The sequence below is a fragment of the Bombina bombina genome, chromosome 8, assembly GCF_027579735.1.
Source record: "Bombina bombina isolate aBomBom1 chromosome 8, aBomBom1.pri, whole genome shotgun sequence".
Classification (NCBI taxonomy): Eukaryota; Metazoa; Chordata; class Amphibia; order Anura; family Bombinatoridae; genus Bombina; species Bombina bombina.
In genome coordinates this window covers 320,701,785-320,723,693 of record NC_069506.1, presented here as the reverse complement: position 1 = coordinate 320,723,693, position 21,909 = coordinate 320,701,785, and the positions used below count along the sequence as shown (strand labels likewise).

The following is a 21,909-nucleotide window of genomic DNA, read 5'->3' as shown; positions in this document are numbered from 1 at the left end:
AAATTTGTATCATAATTTGTTAGAATCATTTTACATTTGCTCTTCTTGATAAAGGCCCAAGATTGGGTTAAAATATAGTGGCTAATTGGAATCAATAAACATACAAATAAGAGGGCATAGTATGCTCTTTGATTATATATTTATAAAATATCCTCCAGAAATGGAACCCAAGGATAGACCTAAGTGTCGCACCGCCCTGGGATTTGTCAAGTCTTGTATTAAATGTGTATGTTTGGAATGTTTTGCCAGTTGGATAATTATAGCATTGCTCTTCATCCCAGACTGTCAACCAGCTCGCTCACGCATTGCATCAGGATGACCTGCTGGATTCTGGTTCTCTGGTCAGTGTCATGTGGCCTAATTCTAAGTGTTCCCTGCTTAAGGATGACCTTGTATTGATGGACAGGTACAGTGAGCGTCTAATCTGCTTTCCATGGGATTCTCCCCTCTCGCAGTTTTATAGTATATGGATAACTGTATAATCTTATCAAGGCCTGGCTTGTGTTTATGCTTGGGAGGATTGCCGACTTCATGCCTGAGAACTTTCTAAGGGATTTCAGTTCTTTAAAAGATGGAAACCTTTAAGTAAATCAGGGTCCTACATGAGAAAGGGAATGTGCTACAAAAGAAGAGTAATGGGGCTGTCACATTTCATATGTAAAGCACCTATTTTAAATAAAGTTAAACATGCAGCTGGCCTGTTTTTTAATATGTCATGCTAGTCATGCTATAAGTAGTATTGCAAATGGGATAAATAAAGTCTGCATTGAGCATTTAATCCTACCATTTTTGTAGCTCAGATCACCACTGTTTAAAGGGACAGGAAACCCCAAAATGTTCTTTCATGATTCGGATAGAACATCCAGTTTTTAACAACTTTCCAATTTACGTCTATTATCAAGTTTGCTTCATTTTCTTGTTATCCTTTGCTGAAAGAACAGCATTGCACTACTGGCAGCTAGATGAGCACCAATTGAGACAAATGTGTGCAGGCACCAATCAGCAGCTAGATCACACTAGTGTAGGATATGTGCGTATTCTTTTTCAACAAGGGATACCAAGAGAATGAAGCTCATTTGAAAATAGAAGAGAATTTAAAAGTGTCTTAAATTGACATGCTCTATCTGAATCAGCCACATTTTTAATTTTGACTTTCCTATCCCTTTAAATAGTTTAAAAAGAGTGCTGCGCAAAAAATCGACTCCACTCTTATGGCCACTCTTAATTTCCTATCTCCTTCCTAGATAGGGGAAACCACGAACAAGGCAAACAATGTTTAAAAAGGGCGCTCTAAAGCAAAGAGATAATTTATACTACTATGTCTCCTCCTCCGGTTCTACTGTATATAAAATATTAAAACCAACTTAATATATACATAAAAAGGGCTTACAATTTCATTACAAATGGGAATGTACCACAAAGAGCAAAAATGGAAATCAATGTACAAAATTTATGCAATGCACGCTAAAAAATTAATTGATTATACTCTAGAATTCCTTTTGATAAAATTAATTAGTTGTTAAAAAAAACAAGGGATGTTATTATATTAACTAAAAAACGTCTCAATAATGATGCACATCTTCCAACATATTCTACGTTAAATGAGTTCTCCTGAAATAAGTTCTGACTTATCTACTAAAATACATAATGTTTCTAAAAATACACACTGATAATCTAAATAGACACTAAGGGGGGACATCTCCCCAAACTCAGATAAAAAGATCAAACCCAGAATAAAATCACCAAATGATCCGGTTTTGTATTTTGCTTAAAAGTTAATCATGGAAATAAACCACCAGATCCTTAATGCACTCTCAAAAAAGGAAAGCCATTTGCAAATGCACATAGACCTTAAAGGGACAGTCTACACCACAATATTTATTGTTTTAAAAGATAGATAATCCCTTATTATCCATTCCATAGTTTTGCATAGCCAACACTGTTATATTAATATACTTTTTACCTCTGTGATTACCTTGTATCTAAGCCTCTGAAAACTGCCCCTTATTTCAGTTCTTTTGACAGACTTGCATTTAAGCCAATCCGTGCTGGCTCCTAGGAACTCCACGTGCGTGAGCACAGTGTTATCTATATGAAACACATGAACTAACACCCTCTAGTGGTGAAAAACTGTCAAAATGCGCTGAGCTAAGATGCGGCCTTCATGGCTTAGACATTAGCATATGAACCTCCTAGATTTAGCTTTCAACTAAGAATACCAAGAGAACAAAGCAAAATTGGTGATAGAATAGAATTAAATTGGAAAATTGTTTAAAATGACATGCCCTATCTGAATAATGAAAGTTTGTTTTGGACTAGACTGTCCCTTTTAAGTCTGTGGATACAGTTGTATCAATTGACAACACAGTTTCTTGTATCCGTTGCCTTAAACAAACTTCAGTCTAAATCCTTATCTTAATACCTTTTGTCCGTTTGCCTGTAGATGCGACTTTCACACTCCTTTATCGATGACTCCTGTACTTGCGCATGTACTAAACTGTAGCAGTCCGTTATGGTATTTACCTTCAGCACGGTCCTCCTTGCCTCTGGACTTAGTACTTTTCGTACGCAGGGTCCCAACCTTGTCCCACATTTTCATCCTATAGTTATGGGCTGTTTCCGTTCCACTCACTCAGAGGGGATAAATGAAGCTGTGTAGTGTTATCAAACTGACTTCCTCTGCCTTCTAAGGGTTTCACCTGTATGTGGGATTTTCCAAGATGGTTGGTTGTCAGTTGTAAACGGATTTAAATCCCTTGCAGTCCAATCTTGTTGGTGGTTCATTCTGAAAACATCCAAGTTGTTTTCCTGTAAAGGTGGTTTATTCTTTAAAGGTGGTTCAGTCTGTTAAATGGTATATTTGGTATTTTATGTAGTTATTTTCCAGGCTCATCTTTTCTTTCAACTCATATGTTAATATTTATAAATAAAATTAAAATTACTTCCTTATTCAATCCTAAAAATCTTAAATATTTAATGTACAAAATTTATGAAAATAAGTGTGATCTCCTATTTTTAATTATTTAGCTCAATATAACTGGAATTGTAAAATGTATATAAAAACAGGAACAGTTTATTGTCTATTATCTTGGCGTACGTCATCTATTGCTGACAGTTCCTTTATATAGACCATACAGGTCGAGAATTTGCATTTATTATACATACATAATGTTCAAACTTTATCAGGAATATCTAAATACTCTAAATCTAGTCTATTAAAATTCTTATATATACCTATTAATAATAATGCTAATGCTCAACATAATCATCCTAAATATTAATCTATAATTTTCAGGTGAGGATAGGGGTATCTGACATAAACATTCCCAAAGATATTCAACCACAACTCTCAAGTTAGGAACGGTGTAATATCTAGTTCTTAATTCCACCCATTTGGGTGGATTGTATTAAAGTTATATATGAACTCTGCCTCTTTTTTCAGAGGTTCATTTTCATAACCCCCCCCCTCTCCAATTTGCCTTTTAATTTGAACAATCCCCAGTAGTTTATATCTTTCAAGCTGTTTCCATGAATTTCCCTAAAATGGCTGTACAGATGGGTATCTAAATTCCCTTTTCTTTTTAATGACACAATGAGTCCACGGATCATCTAATTACTATATCACTCCTGCCCAGCAGGAGACGGCAAAGAGCACCACAGCAAAGCTGTTAAATATCACATCCCTTCCCTCCCACCCCAGTCATTCTCTTTGCCTACGTTAAGAGCAAGGAGGTGGTAAATTCGGTCTTACACTGTGTAAGAGTCCTCTTCGACCTGGGAGTGATAGTTCCTTTTCCGATGCAGGAACAGGGTCTGGGGTTTTATTCCAATCTGTTCATGGTTCCCAAAAAAGAGGGAACCTTCAGGCCAATTTTAGATCTCAAGAGTCTAAACAAATTTCTCAGAGTACCGTCCTTCAAGATGGAAACTTTTCGTTCCATTCTCCCTTTGGTCCAAGAGGGTCAATTCATGACAACAGTGGATTTAAAGGACGCGTACCTGCATGTACCCATTCACAGGGATCATCACAAGTTTCTAAGGTTTGCTTTTCTAGACAAACACTTCCAATTCGTGGCTCTTCCTTTCGGTCTTGCCACAGCTCCCAGAATTTTCTCAAAGGTTCTGGGATCCCTACTGGCGGTGCTCCGATTAGGGGGCATTGCAGTGGCGCCTTATCTGGACGATATCCTGGTCCAGGCGCCATCTTTTCAACAAGCAAGGTCCCATACGGAAATGTTATCCTTCCTGCAATCTCACGGATGGAAGGTAAATTTGGAAAAGAGCTCATTAGTTCTAAATACAAGGGTAACCGTCTTGTGAACCATAATAGACTCCCTATCAATGAAGATTTTTCTGACAGAAGTCAGGAAATCAAAGATTTTCGATTCTTGTCTAGCACTTCAGTCCGCTCCTCGACCATCTGTGGCTCAATGCATGGAGGTAATCGGGCTGATGGTGACGGCAATGGACATCATCCCGTTCGCTCGTTTCCACATCAGACCTCTGCAGTTAAACATGCTCAGTCAATGGAACGGAGATTATGTGAATTTGTCTCCACAAATACTACTGGAGCAGGAGACAAGGGATTCTCTTCAATGGTGGTTGTCTCAGGATCATCTCTCCCAGGGAACCTGCTTTCGCAGACCCTCCTGGGTGATTGTGACAACAGATGCAAGCCTTCAAGGATGGGGAGCAGTTTGGGGCTTCCCTAAAGGCTCAGGGAGTTTGGACTCAGTCAGAGTCTGTTCTGCCTATAAACATTCTGGAGCTGAGAGCGATCTTCAATGCTCTTCTGGCCTGGCCCCAGTTAGCCTTGGCCCAGTTTATCAGGTTCCAGTCGGACAACATAACTTCAGTGGCTTACATCAATCATCAGGGAGGAACACAGTGTTCCTTAGCAATGACAGAGGTAGCCAAAATAATTTTGTGGGCGGAGACCCACTCTTGCTGTCTGTCGGCGATCCACATCCCAGGGGTGGACAATTGGGAGGCGGACTTCCTGAGCAGACAGACCTTTCACCCGGGGGAGTGGGAGCTCCATCCGGAAGTATTTTCCAGCCTGATCCTCAAGTGGGGTCAGCCGGAATTGGATCTCATGGCATCTCGGCTGTCAGGGTGCTAGGAATTAGTAATAGTAAAAAATAATAAAAAAGTCCACAAATCAAATAACAAGCCAGGAGTCAAAACCAGAGCTGGTAGTCAGACGAGCCGAGTCATGAGCCAAAGCGAATAGTCAGACAAGCCGGAATCAGGAACAAGGTGAACAGCAGAGTCCGGAGCAAGCCAGGGATCAGGAACCAGGAGGGACGTCAGACAGCCAAGTAATCAAGTAATACACAGGAACAGGAACTCTCACAAACAGGTCTGAGACAATTCAAGGGCAAAGCATACTGAACAGAGGCCCTTTAAATAATAAGTGATGACATCACAATTCTGAGACTGCAACCTGTCTCACACGGATGATGTACACTAGTCTGGCCATAAAAGGGCATGCAGGAAATGAGCAGCATCACACACTATGCACTAGAGTCAGCAAGAGAGGCGAGTAAAATGGCTGCCAGCAGCACATGGCAAACAAAGCAGGGAAAAAACCCTGACATCGGCAGAATGCCAAGCTTCCGAGGTACGGATCGAGATCCAGGGACCCTCAGGCGGTACTGATATTCGCCCTGGCAGTACCTTGGACCTTCAGTCTAGCATACCCATTTCCTCCGTTCGCTCTTCTTCCTCAGGTCATTGCTCGAATCAAGCAGGAGAGGACATCGATGATCCTCATTGCACCGGCTTGGCCTCGCAGGATTTGGTATGCAGATCTGGTGGACATATTGTCTCGTCTACCTTGGAGACTTCCGTTGAGGAAGGACCTTCTACTTCAAGGGCCCTTCCTTCATCCAAATTTAGTTTCTCTGAAGCTGACTGCTTGGAGATTGAACGCTTAATTTTATCCAAGTGGGGATTTTCAGAATCGGTCATAGAGACCATGATTCAGGCTTGTAAACCTGTAACTAGAAAGATTTACCACAAGATATAGTGTAAATATCTCTATTGGTGTGAATCCAAGGGCTACTCTTGGAGTAGAGTTAGGGTTTCTAGAATTTTGTCATTTCTCCAAGAAGGTTTGGAGAAAGGATTATCGACAAGTTCCCTAAAGGGTCAAATATCTGCCTTGTCTATTTTGTTACATAAGCATCTGGTGGACGTACCAGACGTGCAATCTTTTTGTCAGGCCTTGGTCAGGATCAGGTCTGTGTTCAAACCAGTTACTCCTCCCTGGAGTCTTAATTTAGTTCTTAAGGTTCTTCAAGGGGCTCCGTTTGAGCCTATGCATTCTTTAGATCTGTGATTTTCAACCTCTTTTTTTGCCGTGGCACACTTCTTTACATTAAAAAAATCCTGCGGCACACCACCATCCCAAAATTTTACAAAATCACACATTGGAGCCTAATATAGCATATATATATATATATATATATATATATATATATATATATATATATATATATATATATATATATATATATATATATACACACTGTACTGTGCTGTCATGCCATGACTCCTACAAACTATACATGACATATTGACATTCATAATGATTGTCTGTGAATGAATGCCAATATGTCATGGTTGTAAATGATGCCTGATGAGCCTGTCCCATACCTCCTAATATTTCAAAATTTGAAAGAGGGACACCCCCGCACTCCAGTCCTCTGATCATGTTCCTTGTGCTGAAAAGGAACGTGAGTGACGTGACCTGGCTGGAACTGTTCTGGAGTAGGAGTAAAGCATGGGGGATTGAAGTGTTGCGTTGTGCTGCGTGTAGAGCTGGCACTAGACACGTGTTGTGGTGGGTGGGGGTTCCTTCCAAGTGTGAACATGGGTCGGGGAAGTGAGCTGCCGCTGCGCAGTTACCCTCAGTCATCTCACTCAAAATGAAAAAACGGTCCAGAATAAAAAACAAGCAAAATTTAAAAAATATGTCACACTGTTGTCATTCTGAGGATCTCTCATGGCATACTAGTGTGCCACGGCACACTGGTTGAAAAACACTGCCTTAGATATTAAGTTGTTATCGTGGAAAGTTTTTTCTTGTTGCTCTTTCTTCTGCTCGTAGAGTGTCAGAGCTCTCGGCATTGCAGTATGAGTCCCCTTACCTTATTTTTTATTTGGATAAGGTAGTTTTATATACTAAATTAGGATTTCTTCCTAAAGTAGTATCTGACCGGAACATTAATCAGGAGATTGTTGTTCCTTCTTTGTGTCCTAATCCTTCCTCTCAGAAGGAACGGCTTTTGCACAATTTAGACGTGGTACATGCTTTAAAATTTTACCTACAGGCAACTAAGGATTTTCGTCAGTCTTCTGCCTTGTTTGTGGTTTTCTCGGGAAAACGTAAGGGTCAGAAAGCCACGGCTACTTCTCTTTCTTTTTGGCTGAAGAGTATCATACGGTTTGCCTATGAGACTGCTGGACAGCACCCTCCAGAGAGAGTTATGGCTCATTCCATGAGGGCTTTTGCTTCCTCATGGGCATTCAAAAATGAAGCTTCTGTGGAACAGATTTGCAAGGCTGCAACTTGGTCTTCTCTTTACACTTTTTCAAAGTTCTATAAATTTGACGCTTTTGCCTCGGCTGAGCCCGCTTTTGGGAGAAAGGTTCTTCAAGCAGTGGTGCCTTCCGTTTAGGTTTCCTGTCTTGTCCCTCCCATATCATCTGTGTACTCTAGCTTAGGTATTGATTCCCAATAGTAATTAGATGATCCGTGGACTCATGGTGTCATTAAAAAGAAAAGAAAATTTATGCTTACCTGATAAATGTATTTCTTTTTTGACACGATGAGTCCACAACCTGTTTTATAGACAGCTTGTTGGTTTGTTATAAACTTCAGACACCTCTGCACCTTGTTACTTCCTTTCTCTCCTTTACTTTGATCGAATGACTGGGGTGGGAGGGAAGGGAGGTGATATTTAACAGCTTTGCTGGGGTGCTCTTTGCCGCCTTCTGCTGGGCAGGAGTGATATTCTCAATGGTAATTAGATGATCCGTGGACTCATCGTGTCAAAAAATAAATTTATCAGGTAAGCATAAATGTTCTTTTTCTATGTTGCAAAGATGCTCGCTAATCCTGTCCCTGAGACTCCTTGTCTTTTCAACTATGTGTATTAAATTTCACGGACATTGCAACATATATACCACCCCCTATGGGGTGCATCTGATTATATCATTAATCACATATTCATTTCTTAGGGATGGGATAGCAAAGGTATTCTTTTTACTGCTATAACTGCATGCCTGACATTAAGCAAGAGAAAAAACTTTTATTTCCTTTCCTTCCAGATCTCTGATTGTACTTTTTTCTGGGGCTTTCCTTTTTTGGGAGTGCATTAAGGACCTGGTGGTTTTATTCCATGATTAACCGATTAGCAACATACAAAACCGGATCATTTGGTGATTTTAACCTGGGTTTAATCTTTTTACCTGAGTTTGGGGAGACGTACCTATGGTCTTATATGTTTAGGGAGAAATTTTGAACCTTTATTCTTTGAAGCTTAAATAATTGTCTGCCTAAGTGTTTTGTTACTTAACTTTGATTTTTTTGCTTAAAGTAATGCAATTTAAGATTTATACCTGAACACTTAAGGAGCAGTGCGTAAGCATATAAAAAACTTTATTTACAAAAATGGACTGTACCAGCTGAGTAAGCCAGTTAGTCCCAAAAGAATGCTTTTTTGCACTGTAAATAAATTATGGAGATTAGTTCGGTTGATTACTGGAACTTGAGGTAGAAGAAAATATATACCAGGACTTAAAATATAACCTTTATTTATTTAATTTTAAAAAAAGACAGCATAAAGTATGTGTGTATGCTACCCTTGAAAGTGTTAAAAACACACTCTCTGTTGATTATTCAATCCTTAGCTTTTACAATACAAGGTATATGAAGCACTTAGTTATCCTGTTATGAGACCAAGATTATATTCTAGGTATATCTATTTGTTAATCTAACATAGGGCTGTATGGCCTTGTAAGTGGCCAATCCTTCAGATTACCACTAGGGGATATTGATATGTAGTATACCTATTATACTTTAGCTCTGTGGTCTTTATTTGTGAGTTTGCTCTTTAGGCATTTGAGCAGAAGTGTACAGCACAGCTGTAAATTCAGATAACGCTGTGTTAACTTATACTAGAGGGATAAAGTTTATAGACAATATTGTTACAGCAATACCGGATACTATTACAGACGGGTACAGAGTAAAAACGTACTATTAACTTGATATCCTGTATCAATAATATGATATAATACTTGATATATTGTGTCAGCTATCACAAGCTGAAATTTGGTAATGCTGCAGCACCATTTAAGCACAAGTAGTGTGACAGAATATAAGAGTTCACACTGGATTAAAGTGTAATAAGCAAGATTTAATTAAAGTATATACTTGATATAGATAGGTTGTGAAATCTTAAAATTTATTATGATGCTAAAACGATAATCATTAGACACCACTAGGTGTAGTATTTTCAAGTTTAGACTATCCTCAATTAAAACTAGCACAAGTCTGTGAAAACCCCAACGGGCAGCTGCAGATGTACAATCAAACAGAATCTAATTAATACCTGTCTGAGTTACAAAATTAACAAAATAATTAAGCATGAGCCTTGCATTGTAGCAACTGACATAGAGGTAATCTCCAAAACCTAGAGTAACAAACATATATATATATTTGGAAGTTTGTATATTAGTATTCGATAACTGTGTCCTGATTACCTGCTAAGATTCATCAGACAAGAACCAAAACTTATACAGTGAATAGTTACAATTTACAGCTGTGCTGTACACTTCTGCTCAAATGCCTAAAGAGCAAACTCACCAATAAAGACCACAGAGCTAAAGTATAATAGGTATACTACATATCAATATCCCCTAGTGGTAATCTGAAGGATTGGCCACTTACAAGGCCATACAGCCCTATGTTAGATTAACAAATAGATATACCTAGAATATAATCTTGGTCTCATAACAGGATAACTAAGTGCTTCATATACCTTGTATTGTAAAAGCTAAGGATTGAATAATCAACAGAGAGTGTGTTTTTAACACTTTCAAGGGTAGCATACACACATACTTTATGCTGTCTTTTTTTAAAATTAAATAAATAAAGGTTATATTTTAAGTCCTGGTATATATTTTCTTCTACCTCAAGTTCCAGTAATCAAGCGAACTAATCTCCATAATTTATTTACAGTGCAAAAAAGCATTCTTTTGGGACTAACTGGCTTACTCAGCTGGTACAGTCCATTTTTGTACCTATGGTCTTAGTGTCTATTTAGATTATTAGTGTGTATATTTAGAAACATTATGTATTTCTTCTGTTATGTGCGATCAGTCCACGGGTCATCATTACTTCTGGGATATAACTCCTCCCCAACAGGAAATGCAAGAGGATTCACCCAGCAGAGCTGATATAGCTCCTCCCCTCTACGTCAGTCCCAGTCATTCTCTTGCACCCAACGACTAGATAGGATGTGTGAGAGGACTATGGTGATTATACTTAGTTTTTATGACTTCAATCAAAAGTTTGTTATTTTACAATAGCACCGGAGCGTGTTATTACTTCTCTGGCAGAGTTTGAAGAAGAATCTACCAGAGTTTTTTACTATGATTTTAACCGGAGTAGTTAAGATCATATTGCTGTTCTCGGCCATCTGAGGGAGGTAAAGGCTTCAGATCAGGGGACAGCGGGCAGATGAATCTGCATTGAGGTATGTAGCAGTTTTTATTTTCTGAATGGAATTGATGAAAAAATCCTGCTATACCGTTATAATGACATGTATGTATACACTTCAGTATTCTGGGAATGGTTTTTCACCGGAACTACTCTGTTAAAGGTCACTAATCCTTTTAATAAATATTGTCATGTTAAACGTTTTTGCTGGAATGTAGAATCGTTTACATTGCTGAGGTACTGAGTAAATAAATGTTTGGGCATTATTTTCCACTTGGCAGTTGTCTGCTTTAAATTGTGACAGTTTCGTTTCTCCTCACTGCTGTGTGTGAGAGGGAGGGGCCGTTTTTGGCGCTCTTTTGCTACGCATCAAAAAATTCCAGTCAGCTACTATTATATTTCCTGCATGATCCGGTTCACTGACAGATCTCAGGGGTCTTCAAACTTCTTTGAAGGGAGGTACATTCTCTCAGCAGAGCTGTGAGAATTTTTATTGACTGTGAATAAAAACGTTACTCTATAATTTTTTATGTCAAATTTAGTTATTTACTAATGGGAACAAACCTTTGATAAAAGTTGTGTTATTTTAAACTTGATGCTATAACTGTTTCAGTTCATTATCTCAACTGTCATTTAATCGTTTAAGTACCTCTCCGAGGCACAGTACGTTTTTGTTAAAAAAGATTATAACCAGGTTGCAAGTTATTGCTAGTGTGTTAAACATGTCTGACCCAGAGAATGATATCTGTGTCATTTGTTCCAATGCCAAGGTGGAGCCCAATAGAAATTTATGTACTAACTGTATTGATGCTACTTTAAATAAAAGTCAATCTGTACAATGTGAACAAATTTCACCAAACTGCGAGGGGAGAGTTATGCCGACTAACTCGCCTCACGCGGCAGTACCTGCATCTCCCGCCCGGGAGGTGCGTGATATTATGGCGCCTAATACATCTGGGCGGCCATTACAGATAACATTACATGATATGGCTACTGTTATGACTGAAGTTTTGTCTAAATTACCAGAACTAAGAGGCAAGCGTGATCACTCTGGGGTGAGAACAGAGTGCGCTGACAATACTAGGGCCATGTCTGATACTGCGTCACAGCTTGCAGAGCATGAGGACGGAGAGCTTCATTCTGTGGGTGACGGTTCTGATCCAAACAGATTGGATTCAGATATTTCAAATTTTAAATTCAAATTGGAGAACCTCCGTGCATTACTAGGGGAGGTCTTAGCAGCTCTCAATGATTGTAACACCATTGCAATACCAGAGAAAATGTGTAGGTTGGATAAATACTTTGCGGTAACCGGCGAGTACTGACGTTTTTCCTATACCTAAGAGATTAACTGAAATTGTTACTAAGGAGTGGGATAGACCCGGTGTGCCGTTCTCACCCCCTCCAATATTTAGAAAGATGTTTCCAATAGACGCCACTACTCGGGACTTATGGCAAACGGTCCCTAAGGTGGAGGGAGCAGTTTCTACTTTAGCTAAGCGTACCACTATCCCGGTGGAGGATAGCTGTGCTTTTTCAGATCCAATGGATAAAAAATTAGAGGGTTACCTTAAGAAAATGTTTGTTCAACAAGGTTTTATATTGCAACCCCTTGCATGTATCGCGCCGATTACGGCTGCGGCAGCATTTTGGATTGAGTCTCTGGAAGAGAACCTTAGTTCATCTACGCTAGACGACATTATGGACAGGCTTAGAGTCCTTAAACTAGCCAATTCATTCATTTCGGAGGCCGTAGTACATTTAACCAAACTTACGGCTAAGAACTCTGGATTCGCCATACAGGCACGTAGAGCACTGTGGCTAAAATCCTGGTCAGCTGATGTTACTTCTAAGTCTAAATTACTTAATATACCTTTCAAGGGGCAGTCTTTAATTTGGGCCCGGGTTGAAAGAAATTATCGCTGACATTACAGGAGGTAAGGGCCACGCCCTACCTCAAGACAAAGCCAAAGCTAAGGCTAGACAGTCTAATTTTCGTCCCTTTCGGAATTTCAAACCTGGAGCCGCGTCAACCTCCACTGCACCCAAAACAGGAAGGAGCTGTTGCTCGTTACAGGCAAGGCTGGAAACCTAACCAGTCCTGGAATAAGGGCAAACAGGCCAGGAAACCTGCTGCTGCCCCAAAGACAGCATGAACCGAGAGCCCCCGATCCGGGACCGGATCTAGTGGGGGGCAGACTTTCTCTCTTCGCTCAGGCCTGGGCAAGAGATGTTTCAGGATCCCTGGGCGCTGGAGATCATATCTCAGGGATACCTTCTAGACTTCAAATTATCTCCCCCAAAAGGGAGATTTCATCTGTCAAGGTTGTCAACAAACCAGATAAAGAAGAAGCGTTTCTACGCTGTGTACAAGATCTGTTATTAATGGGAGTGATCCATCCAGTTCCGCGGTCGGAACAAGGACAAGGGTTCTACTCAAACCTGTTTGTGGTTCCCAAAAAAGAGGGAACTTTCAGGCCAATCTTAGATTTAAAGATTCTAAACAAATTCCTAAGAGTTCCATCGTTCAAAATGGAAACTATTCGGACAATCTTACCTATGATCCAAAAGGGTCAGTACATGACCACAGTGGATTTAAAAGATGCTTACCTTCACATACCGATTCACAAAGATCATCAACGGTATCTACGGTTTGCCTTCCTAGACAGGCACTACCAGTTTGTAGCTCTTCCATTCGGATTGGCTACGGCCCCAAGAATCTTCACAAAGGTTCTGGGTGCCCTTCTGGCGGTACTAAGACCGCGAGGGATTTCGGTAGCTCCGTACCTAGACGGACATTCTAATACAAGCTTCAAGCTTTCAAACTGCCAAGTCTCATACAGAGTTAGTTCTGGCATTTCTAAGGTCGCATGGATGGAAAGTGAACGAAAAGAAAAGTTCTCTTTTTCCTCTCACAAGAGTTCCATTCTTGGGGACTCTTATAGATTCTGTAGAAATGAAGATTTACCTGACAGAAGACAGGTTAACAAGGCTTCAGGATGCATGCCGTGTCCTTCATTCCATTCAACACCCGTCAGTAGCTCAATGCATGGAGGTGATCGGCTTAATGGTAGCGGCAATGGACATAGTACCTTTTGCACGCCTACACCTCAGACCGCTGCAATTGTGCATGCTAAGTCAGTGGAATGGGGATTACTCAGATTTGTCCCCTACCCTGAATCTGAATCAAGAGACCAGAAATTCTCTTCTATGGTGGCTTTATCGGCCACACCTGTCCAGGGGGATGCCATTCAGCAGGCCAGACTGGACAATCGTAACAACAGACGCCAGCCTGCTAGGTTGGGGCGCTGTCCTGGAATTCTCTGAAGACTCAGGGATTATGGAATCAGGAGGAGAGTCTCCTTCCAATAAACATTCTGGAATTGAGGGCAGTTCTCAATGCCCTTCTAGCTTGGCCCCAATTAACAACTCAGGGGTTCATCAGGTTTCAGTCGGACAATATCACGACTGTAGCTTACATCAACCATCAGGGAGGGACAAGAAGCTCCCTAGCAATGATGGAAGTATCAAAGATAATTCGCTGGGCAGAGTCTCACTCTTGCCACCTGTCAGCAATCCACATCCCGGGAGTGGAGAACTGGGAGGCGGATTTCTTGAGTCGCCAGACTTTTCATCCGGGAGAGTGGGAACTTCATCCGGAGATTTTTGCCCAAATACTTCGACGTTGGGGCAAAACCAGAGATAGATCTCATGGCGTCTCGCCAGAACGCCAAACTTCCTCACTACGGGTCCAGATCCAGGGATCCGGGAGCGGTTCTGATAGATGCTTTGACAGCACCTTGGAACTTCGGGATGGCTTATGTGTTTCCACCCTTCCCGCTGCTTCCTCGATTGATTGCGAAAATCAAACAAGAGAGAGCATCTGTGATTCTAATAGCGCCTGCATGGCCACGCAGGACTTGGTATGCAGATCTAGTGGACATGTCATCCTGTCCACCTTGGTCTCTACCTCTGAGACAGGACCTTCTGACACAGGGTCCATTCAAACATCAAAATCTAACTTCTCTGAAACTGACTGCTTGGAAATTGAACGCTTGATTTTATCAAAGCGTGGTTTTTCTGAGTCGGTTATTGATACCCTGATCCAGGCTAGGAAGCCTGTTACCAGAAAGATTTACCCATAAAATATGGCGCAAATACCTATACTGGTGCGAATCCAAACGTTACTCCTGGGAGTAAGGTTTAGGATCCCTAGGATATTGTCTTTTCTACAAGAAGGTTTAGAAAAGGTTTATCGGCTAGTTCATTAAAGGGACAGATTTCAGCTCTGTCCATCTTGTTACACAGGCGTCTGTCAGAAAATCCAGACGTCCAGGCCTTTTGTCAAGCTTTAGCTAGGATCAAGCCTGTGTTAAAGCCGTTGCTCCGCCATGGAGTTTAAACTTAGTTCTTAACGTTTTACAAGGTGTTCCATTTGAACCCCTTCATTCCATTGATATAAAATTGTTATCTTGGAAAGTTCTGTTTTTAATGGCTATTTCCTCGGCTCGAAGAGTCTCTGAGTTATCAGCATTACATTGTGATTCTCCTTATCTGATTTTTCACTCAGATAAGGTAGTTCTGCGTACTAAACCTGGGTTCTTACCTAAGGTAGTTACTAACAGGAATATCAATCAAGAGATTGTTGTTCCATCCTTGTGTCCAAATCCTTCTTCAAAGAAGGAACGTCTTCTACACAATCTGGATGTAGTTCGTGCCCTCAAGTTCTACTTGCAGGCAACTAAAAATTTTCGCCAAACTTCTTCCCTGTTTGTCGTTTATTCTGGACAGAGGAGAGGTCAAAAAGCTTCTGCTACCTCTCTCTCTTTCTGGCTTCGTAGCATTATACGTTTAGCCCTATGAGACTGCTGGACAGCAGCCTCCTGAAAGAATTACAGCTCACTCCACTAGAGCTGTGGCTTCCACTTGGGCCTTTAAGAATGAGGCCTCTGTTGAACAGATTTCAAGGCTGCAACTTGGTCTTCGCTTCATACTTTTTCCAAATTTTACAAATTTGACACTTTTGCTTCTTCGAGGCTATTTTTGGGAGAAAGGTTCTTCAGGCAGTGGTTCCTTCTGTATAATGAGCCTGCCTATCCCTCCCGTCATCCGTGTACTTTTGCTTTGGTATTGGTATCCCAGAAGTAATGATGACACCGTGACTGATCGCACATAACAGAAGAAAACATAATTTATGCCTTACCTGATAAATTCCTTTCTTCTGTTGTGCGATCAGTCCACGGCCCGCCCTGTTTTTAAGGCAGGTAAATATCTTTTAAATTATTCTCCAGGTCACCACTTCACCCTTGGTTACTCCTTATCTCGTTGATTCTTGGTCGAATGACTGGGAATTGACTTAGAGGGGAGGAGCTATATCAGCTCTGCTGGGTGAATCCTCTTGGCATTTCTGTTGGGGAGGAGTTATATCCCAGAAGTAATGATGACCCGTGGACTGATCACACAACAGAAGAAAGGAATTTATCAGGTATGCATAAATTATGTTTTTAGTAGATAAGTCGGAAACTTATTTCTGGAGAATTAATTTAACGTAGAATATGTTGAAGATGTGCATCATGATTGAGATGTTTTTTTTTATTAATATAATAACATCCCTTTGTTTTTTTAACAACTACTAATGAATTTTATCAAAAAGGATTCTAGAGTATAATCAATTAATTTTTTAGCGAGCATTGTAATAAATTGTGTACATTGTATTCCATTTTTGCTGGTTTGCTCTTTATTAAATGAAGTATTTGATAAATAAAATGTGGTTACCTTTCCCATTTGTAATGAAATTGGTAAGCCCTTTTTATGTATAAATTAAGTTGTTTTTATATTTATATACAGTACAACCGGAGGAGGAGACATAGTAGTATAAATTATCTCTTTGCTTAGAGCGCCCTCTTTATACCGTTGTTTGCCTACCCTTTAAATACTCATGGTGCACAGTCTCTCTGGTGGGTATACTCATTGACTTTTCAACAGCAAGCAAAGGCAGGGTGCCTATGGTCTATCAAGATCAGCATCTAGTGTGCATTCATGTGCAGCTTTTACAATTTATAACAAGATATCAAATTTAATTTATTAAATAATAATTTATCAGAACTTTTCAACAGCAAGTATATTTTCACACTTAAGCGAACTGTTTGAGAGCTGTCCCTTTATACGTTTACTGGCATATACTCATACATCATTATATGTTAATGTTTCTTTAAAATGTTATTCAGATCCCATGCTATAGAAATTTAGTGTTTTTTATATATAATTGTGATTTTCTGTATGTCTTTCTGTTTTGGAGCCTGTATTGAGGTTCACTACAGAGTTGGACAGCTGGATTGATAAATTCTGCCTTGATGCAGATGTCTTGTGTTGGTAGCCAACTCTGAGTCTACACTTATGCAGACGGTAAGTCCAAGTTTATTCCAACAATTTATTTATGTATGTTGGCCAATAGTTATTGCCATTTGGACTTATCACTTTTATTCTATGTTCCAGGTGAAGCAGTTTTTCACAAAGTGAATGATCGTCCTGTCCTGTCCAAATATATTTAACTTGAATAACCGATGGGGACGCGTCTGCTTCAGAACCGGAATATATGGACGAGGTGATTGTGAGGGATAATTATAGTTTATTAGCTTTGTATGGGACTAACTTGCTTGATCCCCCCTGTGGACCTTACTAACATCTCTTTCAATGGACTAGATATGCCCATGAGTCCTTCTCTGCTTGTCCTCTGATTTAAAATATGGGAAAGTGATATAAAAAAAAAAAAAGTAAGAGGGAGTGCAGGGATTTTACTGAATGTGTGTGTGTTTTTTTTTTTGTTTTTTTAAATTTTAAGTAAATTGAAACTAATAGCGTTGCATCAGTTGTGTATTTCCTAGCAGTGCTCATTGGCTGATAGGCACAACTCCAACAGCTTTATTGATGTAGTGCACACGTCTTAACTTTTTTTTTTTTTTTTAATTAGTTTATTAAGGATCTAAACATTTGTTTTTAAAAAAAAAACTAAGCTGTATTCTGTTTTGAAAGACCCTTTTATATGAAACCAAAAGACTACAATGTCCCTTTATCAAACAATACCAGGCTGCTACAGGCAGGGAGTTCCGGCACAATCCATATGCAGAGGCGGGGGGTCAGGCAGCTAACAGGTAACAGGGGGGTGCTAAGCTGTGTAAAAACGGCCGGTGTAGCCGAAAATATAGAATTCAAAAAGCATATACAGCAGCACTGAGGCAAAGGAGTAGCTGGGCAATCCAATAGTTAAAAATATAACGTTTATTTAAACGGTGGGTGTTTAAAAGAGATACACAGCTCCAAACTCCCTTAGGCCTGTGTATTCTTTTAACACATGTTTAAATAAAAGTTTTATTTTTTTAACTATTGGGATTGCCTGCTACTCCTTTGCCTCAGTGCTGCTGTATATGCTTTTTGAATGTCCCTTTAACCCCTTGGTGAACACAGCAGCATTTTCAATGTTCTTACTGTTTGGACCAGGGCATTAGAATTTCTGCGGTGTTTGTGTTTAGCTGTAAATTATCTCTTACTCATTTACTGTACCCACACATATTATTATATACTGTTTTTTCTCACCATTAAATAGAGCTTTCTAAAGATACCATTATTTTCATCATATCTTATAATTTACTATAAAAAAAATAAATGATAAAATATAATGAATTTTTTTTAAAAAAACACACTTTTTTTTCTAACTTTGACCCCCCAAAATCTGTTACACATCTACAACCACCAAAAAACAGCCATGCTAAATAGTTTTCTAATTTCTTTCTAATGACACGGTGAGTCCACGGATCATCATCAATTACTGTTGGGAATATCACTCCTGGCCAGCAGGAGAGGCAAAGCGCACCACAGCAAAGCTGTTAAGTATCAGGCTCCCTATCCCACAATCTCCCAGTCATTCTCTTTGCCTACAGTGCAAGGAGGTGGTAAAGTTTTAGTGTCTGATAAGACGTATTCTTCAATCTAGAATTTTTTATTTTAAAGCAGAGTAGGTTTACTCTGATATTTTCTGGGGTCTAGCCGTAGTCCACATCAGTCTCTTCAGTAGGGCAGTGGTGGCTTTTGAGCATGTGGGAACTTGTAAGGTACAATCCTTACTGTGCTTTCTCAAGATTTTGCTGGCCCTATTCAGAAAGCCTGAGTATGCTTACTCAAGTTCTTTCCTTCTTCCACAGGTCTATGTGAGGTAAGGACCCTCTCAAGCCAGATGAGCTGTCCTGTTGCTGACAGAGGCCTAGGTAAGATAAGTGCCATATTTAATTTCCTGGGGGAGACAGTAGAATTTGGCACTGCTGCAGTATCTTTTTGATTAGGGGGACGTTTATTTACCCAGCATAGTAAGGGTAAAATTTGGCAGTTTGTCAGGACCTGAGACTGTGTATGGGGAAATTTTTTATTTTTTATTGGTGGTTTAATTGGTGTTTGTGCTCTGTTTGAGATCCGGGCTGAACTGTTAAGCTGCGTTTTGTACTTTGTATTATCGCCGTTCCGTTTTATACGATGGGCCCCGCTCCTACAAGAAGGGGGTGGAGCCTGGTTTGCAGGCGTTTTATTTTTTTCTGTTGGCCTGCGCATTTTGGGGTACGGTTAACTACAGTGCAGTGACGCAGTTGTCGGCTGCTTGATAGAAGATAGCGCTGCCGTTGCAAGTACAAAGATTGAATAAAAAATTCATTGTTTGTAATTTTCTCCTCAGGAAGGACAGGTAGGCACCTCGGTAAACTGCTGAGGTGTGTTGGGTTGCCTGGGGGTATTAATATTGCCCGGTATACTGAGACTGATTTTATTTGCGTTTTAAGGCACAGTATAATTTTCTTACGGTCAGTAAATTAGTTATTTTTCTTGCTTGTCATTTTGGGTTTTATTGAAATGTAACAAGAGGCTTGCAGATTGTTGCATGTCAGCTTTGTTATGATGCACAGGTGGAACCCCCGAGTACCTTTTTGTCCACTTGCATAGAGAGAACCTTAAGTTATAGGGGTAAAATTTTTGACCATGAGCCACCATAGCGTTGGTGGATGCTGTTCAGGCCTGCCTCCTGCAGCAGATATGCCGCTTCTTTCTCCCCAAATGTCCCCAACTTTTTCAGTCTCCACATGCAGTGCCCTGCGTTTCCTCTAATAATCCAGTAGGATTTTCCTTACAGGACATTGCTACTCAGGTATCCTCTGCGGTATCTCAGGGCGTTGTGCCGCCTTACCATGCTGCAGGGAAGGCGTCAAAGGAAACTTAAAGAATCAGTTAGTAAGGTTTCTGATCACATTGTGGCTACCCTGAGTGTTGTGCCCCAAATTTCTGATGAAGAAAATATGTCGGTAGTGTCTGAGGGTGAAATCTCAGATTCAAATAGTGTAATTCCTTCTACTGATGCTGCAGTTGTATCCTTCAGATTTAAGCTTGAACACCTTCGCTTAATACTTAAGGAGGTTTTGGATACCTTGGACGACTGACCAGTAAGCTAAACAAGTACTCTTGATGTTCCCTCTGCGGTGGAGGTATTCCCTGTACCAGACCGTGCTACAGAAATTATTGCACGGGAGTGGGGAGAGACCTGGAATTCCTCTTTCTCCATCCCCAATTTCAAAAAGATGTTTCCTATAGCAGATTCCGTTAAGGAGTTGTGGCAAACGGTTCCTAAGGTAGTAAGGAGCGATCTCCACTATGGCTAAGAGGACTACTATTCATATAGAGGATAGTTGTTCTTTTAAGGATCTGATGTGATAAGAAGCTGGAAGCTTTATTAAAAAAAGGAATGTTCATCAGGGTCTCCAATGCAGCCTGTGGTATGTATTTCTACTGTCCACCAGTGCTGCAGCTGTCATGTTCCCGTCCCTTATGGGTGGTCTCTAGCTTTTAGCCTATAAATGTTTACCTATTCAAGCACTCATTGCTTGTTAATTTGTTTACCAGATTACTGAGCTATAGTTCCCTTACAAGGAATAGTTCCTTCTGTGTAATTATTTGCACCTACCATACTGTGCATCTTGCCTGCTGTTTCTTCCGTGGACTGTGGATTCCTTTCAGCTCCTAACTTCTCATCACGCTTCACTGAGACGCTGCTTACGTCATCGGCTACAGCCCAGACTTCTCTGCACACTCCCCAGAGAACGCAGCAGAGCCTACCGCCATCCGCATCAGAGGTAAAACAAATAACCGAAGCGGTTATCAGCACCAGTGTCTGTACTTGCTTCTCACTTGATCTGGGAGCCAACTTCAGTATTGAGTATTTGCGCAAACTGCTGTTAACCTGCATGTAACTTTAATCAACTTAAGTTTGTTCTAAGATCAACGCTGTTGCTATATTATCTGATCAGTTATTTCTGGTGCCGAGTTTATTATTTTCTATTTAACCACTAGTCCTAATTAGGTTATGTATGAGAATACTACATACACCTATAATCATGTGTTTAATATATAAAATTATGCAGATTAAGGCCTAGATTTAGAGTTCGGCGGTAGCCGTCAAAACCAGCGTTAGAGGCTCCTAACGCTGGTTTTGGCCGCCCGCTGGTATTTGGAGTCAGTGATTAAAGGGTCTAACGCTCACTTTTCAGCCGCGACTTTTCCATACCGCAGATCCCCCTACGCCATTTGCGTAGCCTATCTTTTCAATGGGATCTTTCTAACGCCGGTATTTAGAGTCGTTTCTGCAGTGAGCGTTAGAGCTCTAACGACAAGATTCCAGCCGCCTGAAAATAGCAGGAGTTAAGAGCTTTCTGGCTACGCCGGTTTATAAAGGCTCTTAACTACTGTACCCCTAAAGTACACTAACACCCATAAACTACCTATGTACCCCTAAACCGAGGTCCCCCCACATCGCCGACACTCGATTAAAAATTTTAACCCCTAATCTGCCGACCGCCACCTACGTTATACTTATGTACCCTAATCTGCTGCCCCTAACCCCGCCGACCCCATATTACATTTATTAACCCCTAATCTGCCCCCCACAACATCGCCGCCAGCTACTTAAAATAATTAACCCCTAATCTTCCGACCGCAAAGCGCCGCCACCTACGTTATCCCTATGTACCCCTAATCTGCTGCCCCTAACACCGCCGACCCCTAATATTATATTTATTAACCCCTAATCTGCCCCCCTCAACGTCGCCGACACCTACCTACACTTATTAACTCCTAATCTGCCGAGCGGACCT

At 40.5% G+C, this 21,909-nt stretch overlaps 1 protein-coding gene across 1 annotated transcript in view; it reads left to right on the top strand.

The window, feature by feature from the left end:
* Window positions 1–21,909, top strand: part of MFN2 (mitofusin 2) — a gene marked incomplete at its 5' end in the record, with an annotated part of 116,895 nt that overhangs the window by 15,634 nt on the left and 79,352 nt on the right. The window contains 6 exon segments of the mRNA XM_053691529.1: window positions 282–406; window positions 12,109–12,120; window positions 17,039–17,091; window positions 17,094–17,134; window positions 17,225–17,296; window positions 17,298–17,333. Coding sequence (XP_053547504.1) covers window positions 282–406; window positions 12,109–12,120; window positions 17,039–17,091; window positions 17,094–17,134; window positions 17,225–17,296; window positions 17,298–17,333 — 339 coding nt within the window.